This window comes from Ovis aries, chromosome 24 (assembly GCF_016772045.2).
Source record: "Ovis aries strain OAR_USU_Benz2616 breed Rambouillet chromosome 24, ARS-UI_Ramb_v3.0, whole genome shotgun sequence".
Taxonomy (NCBI): Eukaryota; Metazoa; Chordata; class Mammalia; order Artiodactyla; family Bovidae; genus Ovis; species Ovis aries.
Window position 1 is genome coordinate 12,015,870 of NC_056077.1, and position 17,912 is coordinate 12,033,781.

At 48.0% G+C, this 17,912-nt stretch overlaps 1 protein-coding gene across 3 annotated transcripts in view; it reads right to left on the reverse strand.

The window, feature by feature from the left end:
* CPPED1 (calcineurin like phosphoesterase domain containing 1) overlaps nucleotides 1-15,270 on the reverse strand; it is a 131,741-nt gene extending 116,471 nt beyond the window's left edge. For 2 of the 3 annotated variants that reach the window (XM_004020780.5, XM_042240669.2), the window contains exon 1: nucleotides 15,086-15,270. In XM_004020780.5, coding sequence (XP_004020829.1) covers nucleotides 15,086-15,155 — 70 coding nt within the window. In that variant the 5' untranslated portion in view covers nucleotides 15,156-15,270. Of the gene's footprint in view, nucleotides 1-14,834; nucleotides 14,961-15,085 lie in introns of those variants that run through there. The other variant, XM_042240670.1, reaches the window with a different exon arrangement.
* Between the last annotated feature and the right edge of the window lie 2,642 nt (nucleotides 15,271-17,912).

The window sequence follows — 17,912 nt, forward strand, 5'->3', positions numbered from 1 at the left end:
AGCAACTAAACAACAACAAAGAAAGAGTAACTCATGTAGTTTATAAGCGTTGCTGAGTTACTGAGTTAATATATGTATGTGAAACACGCAGGCTTGGCACAGTGTAAGTCGTCAAGTATGAGCTTCTATAACGATGACTATTACTCATGGTAACTCCTACCTCTGTCCTAGCAGAGTCCTCAAAATCTTACCCATTTCTTTGTTCCCCAGAGCACATAGTAGGGCTCAGAAAATATCTGGTGGTGTGCATATGTGTGTGTGTGTGCGCATGCTTTTGTCTTAGTATCTTTTCCGTCACATACTGAGGATACTGCTTTGGTTATGAAATGGCAAACATGGGTAGCTGTACAGCTGCCTGGAAGCTTTCTGGCTAAAGAGCAAATGCCAGCGAAATGAAATTTTTGTAGCTCCTCGCAGCAGCGATCGGCACTGTGAATCACAATCTAAATGTCTTCAGTGATACCTCTCATCTTCCCTGGGGACTAATCTCATTTTAGTGGTTAAAAAAAAAAAAAAAATACACACACAACAGTAGCAAAATAATCTTCCCCACTTTGGGACTCTTTCTGGTTTAACAAACCAAATGTCCCAACAGGAAGACTGCCAGAACCAAATGCCGCAGTTAACAGCGTCTTTCATTAGTGGCTGCCTGGGCCTGGGGGGTAGGGTGGGGGTGCTGAGGATGGGGGGTGGGAGCTAAGCGGTGTGGGGTTTTACTTTAGGGTGGGGAAAAGGTTCTAAAATTGGCTGTGGGGATAGTGGCGCATCTCTGTGCATATACTGAAAGCCACCAAATTGTTCGCTTTGAAAGGGAGAACTGTGTGGTATGTGAAGCTGTTTTAAAGCAGTGTCCTTCAGGACCCTCTCCTCCCCCAAAATAATTAAGTGTGACAGCGAAATCCAGAGTCTCCGAATTACGTTTCCTAAGTACCAAAGTGAATTTACCCAACCTCTTTTCTTGGCCTCCACATGTCCAAAGGTAGCTTTAGAGATACACAAAAGACTGAATCACAGCTTGGCTCCCACACTTGCCATGCGGGTACAAGGGGCCTGCCAGCATCTTTATCTGCAGCTCGTCAGAGAAGTAAGAAGGCAGTCGGGCCAGGAGGCCTCAGCCAGGGGGCTCTTGGCATCAGTGCACTTGGCTGATGTTCTAGACAATGACTAAGTTGGGGGCTGGGGGGACATTTTCCAAACCTCTGTCACTTTTCAGAAGCCGAACTCCACTCAGGGCCCGGCTGTGCTGGGCAGAGGTTTGCTGTGACTTTTCTGCGCCATTCTCCGTGACTCGTTGCCAAGACAGCCAGTGACCGCTGGCCCGGGCAGCGCTTCAGGGAGCACTGGAAGCAGGAGCTTGCTCTGGGCAGAGGCAGTCCTGCAGGCAGAGGCTGGGTAAATGGGGGCCCTGGATGGGAAGAGACGGCCACCCTTCCCTGAGACAGACGCAGCTCCACAGGGCAGGGGCCCCTGCCTGGAAACAAGCACCACCCCCAGCAGATGCCTCTCAGTAAGGCACCAACCACCCAGGGGTGCGTGGTTTGCAAGGGTCCTGTTGATTGGCTCAGTATCCTGGTTCCTGCTGGTTTTGTCCAGAGAAAACATGGTGTGTATAAGTGGTGGGTTAGTGGATACACATACGTGATCGGGGGCATTATACTCATTTTCATTTGTTTATTCACATAATGAAAGGCCTCTGAAGGTCCACGGCTGCCAGACCTCCTCCCAGGCCCGGGCTTCTTGCCCTCCCAGGAATTTCTCATCTAGGGCAGGAAAGGACATCAAAGTCACAGGAGTATAGACACCATTCTATTCACTGATGCAAAGAGCTGACTGGCTGAAGGCAGGAGAAGGGGACGACAGAGGATGAGATGATTGGATGACATCACCAACTCAGTGGACATGAGTTTGAGCAAACTCCGTGAGATGCTGAAGGCCAGGGAAGCCTGGCGTGCTGCGATCCATGGGGTGGCAAAGAGCTGGACACAGCTGAGTAACTGAACAATTATCATAAAAGAATGGGTGACGGCGAATGGCAGGGGACCTGACTCAGGACGGGAGAACCACCCCAGGCCTGAAGAATGAAGAAGCAGTGAAGAGGGAGACAGAGACAAACCGTGACCAGGCCTGACAGAGCTGGGTTTTGTTTCAAAGATCTGATTCTGGGTGCTGTTCAGGAAACAGACTGGAAGCAGAGAGATGGACTGACCCACTTTCCCTTTTCACTTTCATGCACTGGAGAAGGAAATGGCCACCCACCCCAGTGTTCGTTTGCGTGGAGAATCCCAGGGATAGGGGAGCCTGGTGGGCTGCCGTTTATGGGGTGGCACAGGGTTGGATACGACTGAACCAACTTAGCAGCAGCAGCAGCAGCAAGTGTGCCCGGAGGGCTGTGGGCGCTGGGACATGGAGAAGGGGGAAAAGCAGAGGTCAGAGTGACTCCTGGGCTGCCGGTGGGACAGAGCTGGGGGAGCCTGAAAAGGAGCAGACTAGGGGCTGGGGTGGGGGGACATAAATGAGGTGCTCCATCCTGCTCTGCTGGGTTCCGGTGGCGAGGCCAGAGGGCTAGGAGCCAGAAGAGCTGCGTGCTCCTCTGAACGCTCCTGCTTACGAGCCCCGGACCTGAGATCACCGAGTGCCATGGTGCCCCACACAGATCCACACACAGTGCACTCGCCACCCAGGCCGCTCCTTAACTCAGATCTAGCCACCACTCGGCTTCTATCTTACAGCTGAGGACCTGCAGCAATAGCTCCATGAGGAGTGTTCTTTTTCTTTAAATAAGGAGACATGGGGGAGTCTGGATATTCTTTTGCTCATTTCCTGGGGGTCTGATGCCATTCCAAAATCACTGCAGATGGTGACTGCAGCATGAAATTAAAAAACACTTGCTCCTTGGAAGAAAAATTATGACCAACCTAGATGGCATATTAAAAAGCAGAGACATTACTTTGCCAACAAAGGTCCCCCTAGTCAAGGCTACGGTTCTTCCAGTAGTCATGTATGGATGTGAGATTTGGACCATAAAGAAAGCTGAGCACCAAAGAAATGATGCTTTTGTGGTGTTGTAGGACACTCTTAAGAGTCCCTTGGACTGCAAGGAGATCCAACCAGTTCATCCTAAAGAAAATCAGTCCTGAATGTTCACTGGAAGGACTGATGCTGAAGCTGAAACTCCAATCCTTTGGCCACCTGATGCGAAGAACTGACTCATTTGAAAAGACCCTGATGCTGGGGAAGACTGAAGGCGGGAGGAGAAGGGGACGACAGAGGATGAGATGGCATCCTCTCATCCAGTTGGATGGCATCACCAACTCAATGGACATGAGTCTGAGTAAACTCTGGGAGTTGGTGATGGACAGGGAGGCCTGGTGTGCTGCAGTCCATGTGGTCGCAAAGAGTCGGACACGACTGAGCGACTGAACTGAACTGACGCCACAAGAGACGTGGTCCTGAGGGTGGCCGGCAGCCGGCCTGGGGCTTCTGCAGGCTCCACTTGCCCTGGGCCCATGTTACTGCCCCTTGCTCGTTGGAGGGTTTGACAAAGTTAAAAATCACACACTACACGAATATAAAAAGTCATTGCTGAGTCCTCTCCTTGAAGAAGACACTCCCTTAACAGACGTCCACTAGACCAACATGAAGGTGTCACCAATACTCCCCATGCCCCTGCAAAGGCTCTGATCGTGGCCCAGGGCAAGCTGGCAGCCTCTCCATGCTCTGCAGACCTCTGCCCTGACCCCATGGAGTTGCCCTCAGATCTGTTCATGCCTGCACTCATTTTTAAATCATCTAATTTAATTAAAATCAGAAAAATAGGAAAAATCAGAGAAATAGGAATGTAAAAAATGTTGCTTCTGATAAAGCAAAGATGGCTGCTTTGGGAAGACTCCAATAAAAGCAAGCTGGTAAAAAATAAAATACAATTGAATTAGGTACTGGGGAGGCAAGTGAAAAGATCTGATGAGTATAAACCTAAAAGAATCCTTTGCTCAGAATACTTGCTAAGTGATTTTTAACTGACTACTCCACTGGGAAAATACCCAAACTGGAAAAGATTCCTTATGAATGTTGTTTACACAAGAAAGGCTCCTTTGCAGGCCCATCCATAAATCCAAACTATTAACATAAGCTATGACCTTGGACTGACCTCAAAAGATTAGTAAATGAATGTACATTTATAATTAGAGTTTACATTAAAATGAAACGCCAAAAATGTGTAATTCTTTAATAATTCCCCTCTTTAGCTAATTCTTTCTGTTCATTGAGAAACTACCAGGCTTCTACTGTAGTAAAAAAAAACAAAACAGCAAATTGCTAATTAGACCCTTACTTCATATCATACATAAAAATTTACTCAATATGGAACCAGACCTAAATGTAACAGCATAAATTATAATACTCTTAAAAGAAAACACAGGAGTAAAAATCTTCACAGTTTGGGTTTAGGTAAAGATTTCTTGGGCTTCCACACAGTAAAGAGTCTGCCTGCAATGCAGGAGACCTGGGGTTTAATCCCTAGGTCGGGAAGATCCCCTGGAAAGGGAATGGCTACCCACCCCAGTATTCTTGCCTGGAGAATTCCATGGACAGAGGAGCCTGGGGGGCTACAGTTCTAAGATATTGCACCAAAAGGACAAAAAGAAAAAGTTGGTAATTGGGACTTCAGAATTAAAAACTTGGATGCTACAAATGACATCATCAAAAAAGTGAAAAACAAGCTACAGAATGGGAGAGAAGACGTGCAAATCATTCAGCTGACAAGCGACTTGCATGCAGAACATCCAGAGTCCATGACCACACCACCCGGAACTTGCCCGATCTCATCAGAACATAGAAAGAACTCTAACAAACTCAATAACAGAAACAGAAATAACCCTATTCGAAAACCAGGCAAAGGATCTGGATAGATAGTTCTTCAAAGATTACAAACAGCCAACAAGCATGTGAAAAGATATCCAACATCATTAGGCATTAGGAAAATGCAAATCAAAACCACAGTGAGATTTCACTTCACATCTGTGTGCTGGGTTATAAGTAAATGACAGTCTCCAGTATGGATGAGGGTACGGAGAAATCTGAACCACGTGCACCGTTGCTAGGAATGGAGATGGTGCAGCCGCTTTGGAGAACAGCTTGGTGGTTCCTTAAAATGCTGAACACCGCTACTTACGGCCGTGTGTGCTGTCACCTCAGCTGCGTCTGACTCTGCGGCCCTGTGGACTGTTGCCCGCCAGGCTCCTCTGTCCATGGGATTCTCTAGGCAAGGATACTGGAGTGGGGCGCCATGCCCTCCTCCAGGGGATCTTCCCGACCCAGGGATCAAACCCATATCTCTTCCACTGGCAGGCAGATTCTTTACCACTTAGCCACCAGGGAAGACCCAAAATGAAACATATGTCCCCACAGAAAGAACTCTATGTGGCTGTTCGTAACAGCTTTCTTCATGATAGCCAGTGTCCAAAAGGGAGAATGTCCGTCAGTGACCAAAAAATTATCCAAATGTTCACCACTGGGTGAGTGGACAAACAAAATGTGGTAATCCATACACTGGAATATTATTATTCAGTAGAAAGGGACAAAGCGCTGATACAAACTGCAACATGGGTGAATCCTAAAAAGATTATGTTAAGGGAAAGAAGCTAGTCACAAAAGACCACAGATTATATGATTCCATTTATATGAAATGTCTAGAAAAGGCAAAGTTACAGAGGCAAATTAGTAGCTGACCGTGCTGGGAATGGAAACAGAGAGAGATTGAAAATGGACACAAAGTACCCTTTCTGGGGAGAGGACCAGTTCTAAAACTGTGATGCTGTACCACTCCACAAAATGTATTAAAAATCAGTAAAACTTAAAAAGAGTGAATGTTATGGTACCTCAACAGTCATTTAAAAACAGAAAAGCAAAGAATAAAGGCATTCAGAAACAAAAGTTCACTTGTCTTTTGGAAATGTTCTAACGGGAACTTTTTATGCACTGATTTTTACAGACAATGAGAGTGAGGAGGGAATATATCGAAACTCCTATTTTAGTCACAGGAACCCTTCTCAAATAGGGAACTGGTCTGGCCTACGTGGATGGTATAATTAAAGGTATTAATTTCGTTTTCTTCATTGATACGTTAGAATGTTTTACATAATGTTTTCAATCCTGTTCAGACTTGAACCAACATTTCCAGGTTCATTGTTCCTAGAGAAGTCCTTAGGTGAGACCTGAGGAAGTAAGTTTATTCTTTAGGAATTTCATTTATTGTCTGAAAGTGAAAGGGTTTCCAGGAGGGACTAAGAAATATTCAGAATTAGTGAACACAGTTGGCACCTCTGAAACAGCTGCGGAAGCTTAAAATGTCCAGGGAAATCATCTTTTTAGGTCAACCACTGATGATCCCTGTACTCTGAGGGGGGAAATACCCGGCGATAAAATGAGATGGAAAAACTGATTGGGACCTGAAAACAATTAAATGCAGGTAATTTTGAAGGCATGTTTTAATCTCGGTATTTCTCCCTTTGAGAATTTCTTCAAAACAGGTGTTGTAAACTTTTCAGAAAGACCATTATTTGCTAGGAGAAAGTAGTCTTAATTAGGATACGTGTTAAGGAAATATAATTATCAATTTGCCTAATTAAAATGAATATTTGAACATGCCTGAGGATTGTGAGCCTTCTCAGGTGAGACACGTACAACTTACTTTCTATAAACATCTGTTGACGGAGCCAAGCAGATTGTGTTAGCAAGGAAATGGGTGACTGAGCCAAGCTTAGCAGACAACAGAACTGCATGGGAATATCGTTCCTCAAAAATCAGCAGGAGGAAGTCTTAAAGTGCTTGCCATTGACTGTCTGTGTCCTCCCCAAATCCCTACACTGAAACCTAACTCCAAGTGTGATGCTATTTGGAGATGGGGACTCTGGGAGGTGATTAAGCCGTGAGGGCTCAGTACCGGGATTACCCGAGGACTTCCCTGGTGGTCCAGTGGTTGAGAATCCACCTGCCAGTGCAGGGGACATGGGTTCGATCCCTGGGCCAGGAGGATTCCACATGCCACAGGGGCACCACAACTACTGAAGCCCAGTGCCGGGAGCCCATACTTCTCAACAAAGCCCATTGACAGCAACTCGAGAGCAGCCCCTGCTCGATGCCGCTAGAGAAAGACTTCACAGCAACAGAGACCCAGCGCAATCAAAAAGAAAGAAAATGTTTTAAGAAAAGAGAGAGACCCGAGAGAGCTCACTCCTCACTTCCTCCACGTGAGAACCCAGCAGGAGGACAACCATCTACTGTTACGATGCTTACACATCATTATACAGTACACATACATTACATAAAATGCACAGCTCCAGGAGTGAACTGTAATGCAAACTGTGGGCTCGGGCTGATCACGTGGGGTCACTGTGTGTTCCTCAAGTGTAACGAACACACCACTCTGGTGGGGGGATGTTGGCAACGGGAGAGGCTATCATGTGTGGGGGCGGGGTGGGCTATATGGGAAATTTCTGTACTTTCCTCCAACTTTGCTAGGAATGTGTAACTAAGCTAAAAAATTAAGTCTTTTTTTTTTTTTTTTTTAAAAGGAGAAGACCCATCTATGAATCAGGAAGATGGTTCTCACCAGACACTGAATCTGCAGGTTTCTTGACCCTGGATGGCCCTTGGACCAGCCTCCAGGATGTGAGCAATGCATTTCTGTTGTTTTTAAGGCACCCAGCCTATGGTGTTTTGTCATACCAGCCCCAGCTGGCTAAGAGAGCACGCCTTCATTTACTTGACAAGCTTCACTTGAGAAATAAACTGTTTAATTCTGGAGGGGGCTTCCAGTAGGGAGCATGAGGGTTATCAGGGCTGTGATTCTAGGCACAGTTACTGGAGTTCACCAAAACCTCCTTGACAGGCAATGTGTATCTTGGCAAGAGACAGAAAAAGCCAGTTCCTTTCCTTTCTCTTCCAAGCCTGCCCCTGGGGCAACTCCACCAGCTTATCCCCTGCCCACGGAGCCTGAACTGGCAATGGACCCTCCAAGGGCATGGCCCAAAGTCACCAGCAATGCTAACAGGGACCTGGGACCCAGGGAAGGCAGCCTGGGGGTGGACTAGGTGCTCAACATGCAGTGAACTGAACCCACAAGACTAGGGGTTTTAAGCCTGGCCCTCCAAAACCAGGGGTTTCCCCAGAGGCTCAGAGGTGAAGAATCTGCCTGCACTGCAGAAGACAAGCATTCATCCCTGAGTCAGGAAGATCCCTGGAGAAGGGCACGGCAACCCACTCCAGTATTCTTGCCAAGAGAATCCCATGGACGGAGTAGCCTGGCAGGCTGCAGTTCACAGAGTCAGACATGACTGAGCGACTGAACACACAGGCACGCTCCAAAGCCAGGCCTTTAGAAGCCCTGGGCTATATGGGTTCTCCATCCATGGGCTCCTCTATCCATGGGATTCTCTTGGCAAGAATACTGGAGTGGGTTGCCATGCCCTTCTCCAGGGCATCTTCCCAACTCAGGGATTGAACCCACATCTCCTGCGATGCAGGCAGATTCTTTACCTCTGAGCCACCAGGGAAACCCGTGGTTTTGGAGGGCCAGGCTTAAAACCCCTAGTCTTGTAGGTTCATTTCACTGAATTTTGAGCAGCTAGTCCAACCGCAGGCTGCCTCTCCTGCCGTCACTGCCTTCCCTGGGCCGCAGACCCCTGTACACACGTGCTAGGCAGGCCCACTGGGCTGCTCAACCGGCAGGGGAAACCAAGCTCAGGCCCCACTCCTAGCAGTCCAAGGTCATTTCCCTCCTCCTAGCTCATCAGTTTATCTTCTAAATCTCTCGCCATACCCACATCTCCGCAATTTTTTCCCAGGTGGATGTTTCTCTGGTCCTACAGTAGTCCTGGGGCAGCTCCAGTGAGCTGGGAAGCTTCATACCTGAGCACCCCATAATCTCCACCGGAAGCCCCCTACCACCTCCACATGTACCTCCAGCGACCGAGAATCAACAGGGTCAAAGTGAGCAATGTGTGCCTTGGAAATGTCGCCTCAGGACAAGTTGCTGAGCTCCGGCTTCCATTAGACTGCACCCCAAGTTCCTCGAAAGCAGAAGCTCCGTTGCTACTGCTGCAGCCAGACCGTTCTTTCCAAAATGGAAACGGCATCACCTCATACATGCAGCTTAAAAGCCCTTGGTGTGATGGGCTTCCCTGGTGGCACTAGTGGTAAAGAACCCGCCTGCCATTGCAGGAGATGTAAGAGACACGGGTTCGAACCTTGGATGGGGAAGATCCCCTGGACAAGAAAATGGCAACCCACTCAACCCACTCCAGTACTCTTGCCTAGAAAGTCCCATGGACACAGGAGCCTGGGCAGCTACAGTCTACAGGGGTCACAAGAGTCAACACGACTTAGTGACTGAATAACTACAACCATAAGATAAAAACAAAACTCCTTGATGACCCCCTTTCCCACAAGCCGGTCTCATGCCACGGCGCCCCGCTCCACACTCAGGAGCTTCCTTCTTTCAGCCTTCCCTTTCCGTCCCACCAGGGCAGACTTCCACTCGAACTCTAGTCCACAGTGGCCTTCCTGCCCTTCAGGGCCCAGGTCCCTCCCACTCACCCTTCAACCAGGGGCCAACACATCCTTCCCCAGTGAAGCCTCCCTCAGGACCTTGTTCGGGTCCCCTCCCTTCCCTGACATCTGCCAAGGCTGCTATTTATGCTGGTTCATGTGGCCGGCAGGTTAGTATCGGGCTCTCCAAGTAGCTACATGTCAGAGGTGGACTGTGTGGACTGTGTGAGTCACTAGTCGTGTCCGACTCTTTGTGACCCCATGGACTGTAGCCCGCCACCAGGCAAGAATACTGGAGTGGGTTGCCATTCCCAACTAGTTTCATTCATCAATGCACTCTGGGATCTAATATAATTGCTGGGACAAGGCAGGTGCTTAGGACATTGCCTGTTGGATGAGCCAACAGACAAATGGATGGACAGACAGATGAAACGATGGACATATGACAGACAGACTGGTGAATGGATGGTCTGGGAGATAGGTGGACGGACAGAAAAGAGAGAGAGGTAAGGGAGAGAGGAGGAGGAAGAGATGGTCAAAGAGAACATTTGTTCCCAGGGCCAAGCCCTCTTCTGAGCCCTTAATCCCATCTTTTCCCATCTCCTCAGGTACTGCTCTCCAACCAGCGACCCTGCCTTGTGCATTTTTCAACCCCAGATCGATCTCAGACCAATCACGTGACCTTGGGCAAGTTGCCCAGCCTTTCCGAGACTGACTTTTTCCTCACTATAGAAAGAGAATCATAATAGCTAGTTCAACAGGACTGTTTTGAAGATTACATGAGATAGTCCACAGGTTTCCCTTGTGGCTCAGCTGGTAAAGAATCTGCCTGCAATGTGGGCAGCCTGGGTTTGATCCCCAGGTTGGGAAGATCCCCTGGAGAAAGGAACAGCTACCCACTCCAGTATTCTGGCCTGGAGAATTCCATGGACCGAACAGTCAGTCATGGGGTGGGGTCACAGAGTTGGACAGGACTGAGCGACTTTCACTTTCTTTCACTTGAGACCGTCCACACACCGCGCAGAATACAGTGCCTGGCAAGCCATAAACAGCTGACAGATGTCAGATGCTCCTATTGTTCTTACCATCTTTATTACTGTTGTAAACCCTGTAGCCTTCCAGCAGCCTTGCTCCTTCCTCAAGCTTCTAGTGTCCTATGTCAACCTTGCATCACCAAAGGGCTCCAAGCAGAATCCTATGCTTGCTGACTGCACATCCTCACTCTCTGCCATTCCTCAAGCACCATGTCCCCGGGCTTTCCCCTACAACTCTACTGAAACTGTCCTCCCAAAGGTGACAGAACAATCAAACCTGCTCAGCTACCACTCACCTAGACGTCTGCAGCATCTGAGCCTGTGCACCACCCTGCCTGAGCCCCTCTCCCTGGCTTTGCTACCAAGGCCAGTTCCTGGGTTTATCTTCCAAAATTTCTGGTTGCTTCCTGCTCTGAGACTTTCAGTGTGTCTTTCCCTGTTTCTTACCTGCTAAACGTAGGCATATCCTAAGGTTACACACACACACACACACACCATCCACTACTCTACACTTTTCCTCTGAGCGATGCCACTGACTCCTACAGCCATACCATCTACTTGCCTCTCTGGGGATGGCAGCACTCACACCTCCACCCCCAGCCGTACACTGCATCCTCCAGGTTGCCCCAGATTTCCTGACAGCACTTCGAAGCCACCACTTCCCAATCAATCGCATCATACCTGACCCTCCTCCTTGCTCCCCGATTTATGTTAAGAGCCTCACCAACACTCAGGACCAACACTTAAAATCCCAACTCCTACTGCAGTGGCCTATTTTTTGTGCCATAGCTTTGTGCTTAGATTATGGGTCCTTACCTTCCCCTTGCTTTGCTTTTTCCTACTCTCCACAAGATATCAGAGAACGCAGTAGGACTGCAATAAATACTTCCTGAACTGAAAAGAGACAGGGCAGAGTCACAGGGAACTCTCACAGCCTGCTAGTGGGAACATAAGTTGCTGCAAGTATTCTGGAAGGCAATGTGACAAGATCTAGTAAAGCTGGAAAGATCATATTCTGCAACCCAGAACTTTGCTCTCCTGGGTGGACACCTTGGAGAAATTTTCCCATGTGTCCACAAGACCTGTACGAGAATGCTCATAACAACAGTTATCAATGGTGAAAAACAGAAAGAACTGAATATCCATCATATCAGGATCCTTGCAGGAAATAGCTGGTGTGTTCAAATTATCACAATTAAAGGAGCGTTTAAAGGGGGATTATTTGGGATGAGTTGAGTGTAGAACATCAAAGGATGGTTTAGTAGTCCAACACAGAAAAGCAGAACTCCATCTGAAAAGACGGCGGAAGTGTTACCCAAATCTGAAATGAGAGTTCCAGCAGAAAGACCATGTTGAGAGAAGCAGCGAATTTCAGGGGAGGAGTACAGCCAGGGAAAGAGAAGTGTTAAAAACCTGGCTTAAAACTCAACATTCAAAAAACTAAGATCATAGCATCCATCAGGTCCCATCACTTCATGGCAAATAGATAGGGAAACAGTGAGAGACTGTATTTCGGGGGGCTCCAAAATCACTGTAGATGGTGACTGCAGCCATGAAATTAAAAGACACTTGTTCCTTGGAATAAAAGCTATGCCCAACTGAGACAGCATATTAAAAATCAGAGACACTACTTTACTGACAAAGGTCTGTCTAGTCAAAGCTGTGGTTTTTCCAGTAGTCACGTATGGATGTAAGAGTTGGACTATAAAGAAAGCTGAGTGCCAAAGAATTGGTGCTTTTGAACTGTGGTGTTGTAGAAGACTCCTGACAGTCCCTTTGACTGCAAGGAGATCAAACCAGTCCATCCTAAAGGAAATCAGTCCTGAATATTCATTGGAAGGACTGATGCTGAAGCTGAAGCTCTAATCCTTTGGCCACCTGATATAAAGAGCCAACTCATTGGTAAAGACCCTGATGGTGGGAAAGACTGAAGGCAGGAGGAGAAGAGGACGACAGAGGATGAGATGGTTGGATGGCATCACCGACTTGATGGACATGAGTTTGAGCAAGCTCTGGGAGTTGGTGATGGACAGGGAAGCCTGGTGTGCTGAGTCCATGGGGTCGGAAAGAGTCCGACACGACTGAGTGACTGAACTGCAGCCAGAGGCAGCTCCACAGAGAAGTCAGGGGAATAAACACTTTAGCTTCCCCATTCCTCTGGTCTCCAAAGGGGACTCCCCATTGTCTCAACCCAACAGACGGCCCAAGGGCAAGGAGCCCATGGATGAAGCCCATGGATGTCAACCTTCTAGAGTTCGGTGGGGAAGGGAGGGTGTAGATTTGCAAAGCGAAGGGAAGATCCTCAGAATATCTAGCAACAGAATGTATCAAGTATTGATCTATGCTTATATAATGGAATACTGCCCAGCAAGAAAATGAGCAACGAACTATGGAAAATTCTTAAAGAGCTACTTATACCAACATGGATAAATCTCAAAAACCTCACACTGGATTGAAACAGAGAAGGAACTCGAGGGGTCCACCAGAAAACAAAAGCCTTTCTGTGTCCTTCATTTCTTGTTTGAAGAAAAGGCTTTAGTCTCCTAGACCTTCCCTGAGTTCCCAAGAACAGATTCAAGGGGTTAATAATGAGGGACTTGAGGGAATGCAGAAACGAAGGGAAAGCAGTCAAGAAACAATAGTAACAGGATAAAACAGAGTCCCAGGCCCTCTACAAGGGAGGCACATATCAATCTGATCCAGTCTTCTGAGTTCTGCGGCCCTCCCCACCCCCCCAGGTGAAGGATGATAACTAACATGGTGAAACCCCCAGACTGGTCACAACTAGAGGCTGAAGCCTGAGATTCCTGGAGCCCTACCCTGTTACCTCACCAGAAACCAATCAGAAGAAAGTTATTCACCCTGCAGCTGTCTCCCCAACTGTTGCCTTTAAATACTCTTCCCTGAGGGACTTCCCGAGCAGTCCAGTGGTTAAGACTCCCCCTTACAATGCAGGGGGTGTGGGTTCAATCCCTGGTCAGGGAGCTGAGATCCCACATGGCTCCCAGCCAAAAAATCATCCACATTTAATTAAAAAAGAAAAAAAAAAACCCCACTTAAGAACCAAAACCTCTTCCCTGAAAACCAGAGGGACCTGGAGTCTTTTGAGCATGAGTCACCTGCTCTCCTAGCTTGGCCCTGCAATAAATCCTCCTCTGCTCCAAACTCTGAAATTTTGGTTTGTTTGGCCTCACTGTGCGTCGCACACATGAACTTGGGTTCAAAAAACAATGAAAAAGGCACATTAAATCAATATTTAGAGAACCAGCACTATAACAGGTTCTATTTTAAAATCCACCTCAACCAGATCTCTGGCCCCATATACTCTTCCAGAACCCTGCCTCCTTCCCCACCCTCCCACCAACGGTTGCAGAAAATAAAAGAACAAAGCTTTAGACCAGAGAGTTACAGAAAATGAACCTACTTCAGTAACGGTGACCAAGGGAACATTTGTCTGAGAAAGTGATCAAACTTTAATCAAGGTGCGAAGGTTTGAGGAAGAGCCAGACCCATCAGCCAGCTATTAGCCAGGCCCTACAGAGAGAAAGGACTTGGCCTTTTAAAATAAGGAGTTCAAGAAGCCCAGTGAAGCAGAATTGAGCAAGAAGAATGGCGAGCGTGAAGTAATAAAGGTGAGCACAAGCCGGATTGTACAGGGCATCTGGGGTGACTTCCCCGGGGTGACAAAAACCGGTGAGTTCATGGGAAGGAAGGCGACTCCACGCAGCAAAACCCGCAGGGAGGAGCAAGGAACAGGGAGCAGTGGTTTCTCTTGGGCCTCCGGAGTGAATATTCACTCAGCACTTAGCCTGTGTCAGGAACCGGGTTACAAAAATTCTTTGAACCTGCTAACTCTCTCCTGTGAGGTAAGCATTAACAAACCCATTCTCACAGCGAGGCGAATGAGCTAACTCCAAAGTCCAAGCACGTAACTCGAACACAACTCTTGACTGCCTCCCCGCTCTCTTAGCTCTGAAGGCACTGCCAACATTTGGGTGAATGACTCATATTGTAGAAGATAACCGTGATTACGGAGTACAAATCTACATCAAGGTCAACAACCATAATAAAAATAACCGCATCGCACGTGCATCCAGCGCTTATCCCGTGCCACATAGAACCTCGTTGCTTTATTCCCGCTTTACAGATGAGGAAACTGAGGCAAACACTCCCTGAGCCACGTATCCAAGGCAGGACTTAGAAATCAAGTCTAACTGCACAGCCCGCGCTATCAACTATGTTTTGCTGCCTCACTTTTATCTTCTTTCGGAGAACCTCGGTCAAGGCCAACGAGATTCCACGACTGTCGGACCCCTAGCCCACGAACGCCTCTCACAGGAGCCCCTGAAAGCCCCACGTGCGGGAGGTGCGGTTGCTATTGCGGTCCCCAGCCCCCGGCGTGCAGCCCCCACTCGGGTCCGGCTGGAGGTGCATACCCCAACTTAACGTTCCACTCGCCGAATGTTCCGCAGCCCTGAAACCACCCACTCCCCAGCAGGAAGTACCTGAGGAAAAGGAGTCCAGGGTCCTGCCCCGAGCTCTGTGGAAAACACCCGCCTCCTCTGCAGCCGACATGGCTAGCGAGTATTTTGGCCTTAACTGAGTCCGCTGAGTAGCAAGGAGCTGCGAGACTCCTAACTGCCCAAGCGCCGGATGGGGCCTGCCCGGCTGGGGGCTGCGCCCTCTGCTTGGGGCGGGGCGGGGCTGGCGGGCGCGCAGGACTCGGTCGCTCGGGGCGCCACTAGTGCTGTCTGAGTGGGGCGGAAGCGTGAGCGGCCCCTCTGGAATCGACTGAGACTCCTGGCGAGTGGAGGCCACTTGCCAGTTGCCTGCGTGGGCGGACGGAGTGAATTTGGCCTCAGGCATGTGGGTAGATCTTCGCTAAAGGTGGGGGCTCCAGGTTTAACAAGTAAATCTGAACCCCGGTCTCCCGCATTCCAGGCGAGTTCTTTACCCTCTGAGCCACCAGGGAATCCCAAGATTACAGGACACTCAGTTAAATTGGAATTTCAGATAAGCAATGAATGATAAGTATGTCGTATGTAATTTGCAAGATGCTTGTACTAAAATGTTTGTAGTTGTTTATCTGAAACAGCAGTTAAAGTGGGGACTTGTATTTTATCTGGTCCAAAGGACCCAGCCCTGTCCTTGGGGGATAAGACAGTACGGTCTACCAGCCACCTGCTGTGATCGCTGACATTTCATTCTGAAACAGCTTCAGTTTTGCTTGTCATCAGCACCATCACCATCATTCCGTTTGAAACCAAATCCCCCTAAAATTGAGTTCTTTTACCAAATTGTGATTAATCTCACTATTAAAAATTTTTATTCACTAGTTCTGTCAGGACTGAGGACTATCAAAGAATAAGGGAGATTGAAACCAACCAGGACTGGGGCCTTTCAGGGTAGAAAAGCCCTGCCATGTCCGCTTGTTTATTTGTAGGGGAACAAAAGGCTTTAGCCTCTGAGGCCTCTGTTGAGTTCCAAAGAGCAGGCTCAAGCAGTTAATGATTAAGACAGCAGAGTCACCAGATTCTGTAGGAATGTAGATAAACAATCTGATGTATGTGAAGACACCCCCAACCCCCAACTCAGGTGGAGGGTGGTGACTACGTGCTGACCACAAGCACAAGACTCCAGACTGGCTGGAACCAGAAGGTAAAAATTTCAGAAACATCACCCTGTTACCCCCCCCCCCCCCCCCCCCCCCCCCCCCCGCAACCAATCAAAAGAAAGTCTATAAGCATTCTAGACACTCTTGCCTAACACTATCTTTTAAAAACCCTTGCTAGAAAGCCATCAGTTTATTTGTGTCTTTTGAGCATGAGCTGCTACCCCTTACAGATAAACTCTACTTTGCTGCAAATACCCAGTGTCAGAGTTTCACTTTCTGCACCATGGACACAAGAGTCCTTGCTTAGTGACACATTACTGTCATCACCCATCATTAAGCATCTGGGATTGTTAAGCACTTTGCACCAGCTCAATTAATCCACACAAAAACCTCAGGGGACGGTGCTGTCATTCGCTGCATTTATCAAAAGAGGAAACTGATGCCCAGAAAGATGAAATGGTGTGCACAAGGTGACACACACCCAGGAAAGTAGTGAGACAGCCGCCCACCTGTACTAGTATCTGTCCAGCAAAAGAAAAAAAATCATTAAAATGAACTACTAAGCCAGTGTTTGTCAAACCTGCTAAAGATACAAATTCCAGACTGGAGCTGCTGTACCTGGAATTCGGCCTCTGTACCACATCACCGAATTGTGTCTTAGAGAAAGAGTTTGGAATAAAGTAGGAAAAAAGAGCTTTATTGCTTTGCTGGGAAAAGAGGGCCACAGTGGGCTAATGTCCTCAAAACTGTGTGTAAAGACCTAGAAGGGGTAGTGAGAAGTTTTATAGGAATGGTTCAAAGAGGAGGGTGTGATCAGCTCATGAAAATTCTTCTGATGGTGGGGAGGCAAGTTGAAGTCAGCATGGTCAACCTCCTGGTTCCTACTGGTGTGGGGTCTACATGCTTGTGGGCAACATGGAGTTAACATATTCCACCGGGTAGGGATTGCAGTATCCGCAAAACAACTCAAGGATATTGCTATGTGCATCCCTTGAGGGGGAGCCAGGACCCTGCCCCAAGGCTGCACTACTGTTTCTTGACTGTTCCTTCCTTGTCTCTGCATCCATCCCACCTCCCTGCCCCCTCACTGATTAGCAACTATTTGGACCTGCCCGCTGGAACTCAACATTCCGAAAACTAAGATCATGGCATCCAGTCCCATCACTTTGTGGCAAATAGATGGGGAAACAGTGGAAACAGTGGCTAACTTTATTTTTCTGGGCTCCAAAATCACTGCAGATGGTGACTGCAGCCATGAAATTAAACGACGCTTGCTCCTTGGAAGAAAACCTATGACCAACCTAGACAGCATATTAAAAAGCACAGACATTACTTTGCCAACAAAGGTCCATCTAGTCAAGGCTATGGTTTTTCCAGTGGTCATGTATGGGTGTGAGAGTTGGACTATGAAGAAGGCTGAGTGCTGAAGAATTGATGCTTTTGCACTGTGGTGTTGGAAAAGACTCTTGAGAGTCCCTTGGACTGCAAGGAGATCCAACCAGTCCATCCTAAAGGAAATCAGTTCTGAATGTTCATTGGAAGGATTGGTGCTGAAGCTGAAGCTCCAATACTTTGGCCATCTAATGCAAAGAACTGACTCATTGGAAAAGACCCTGATGGTGGGAAAGATGGAAGGCGGGAGAAGAAGGGGATGATAGAGGATGAGATGGTTGGATGGCATCACCAACTCAATGGACATGAGTTTGATTAATCTATGG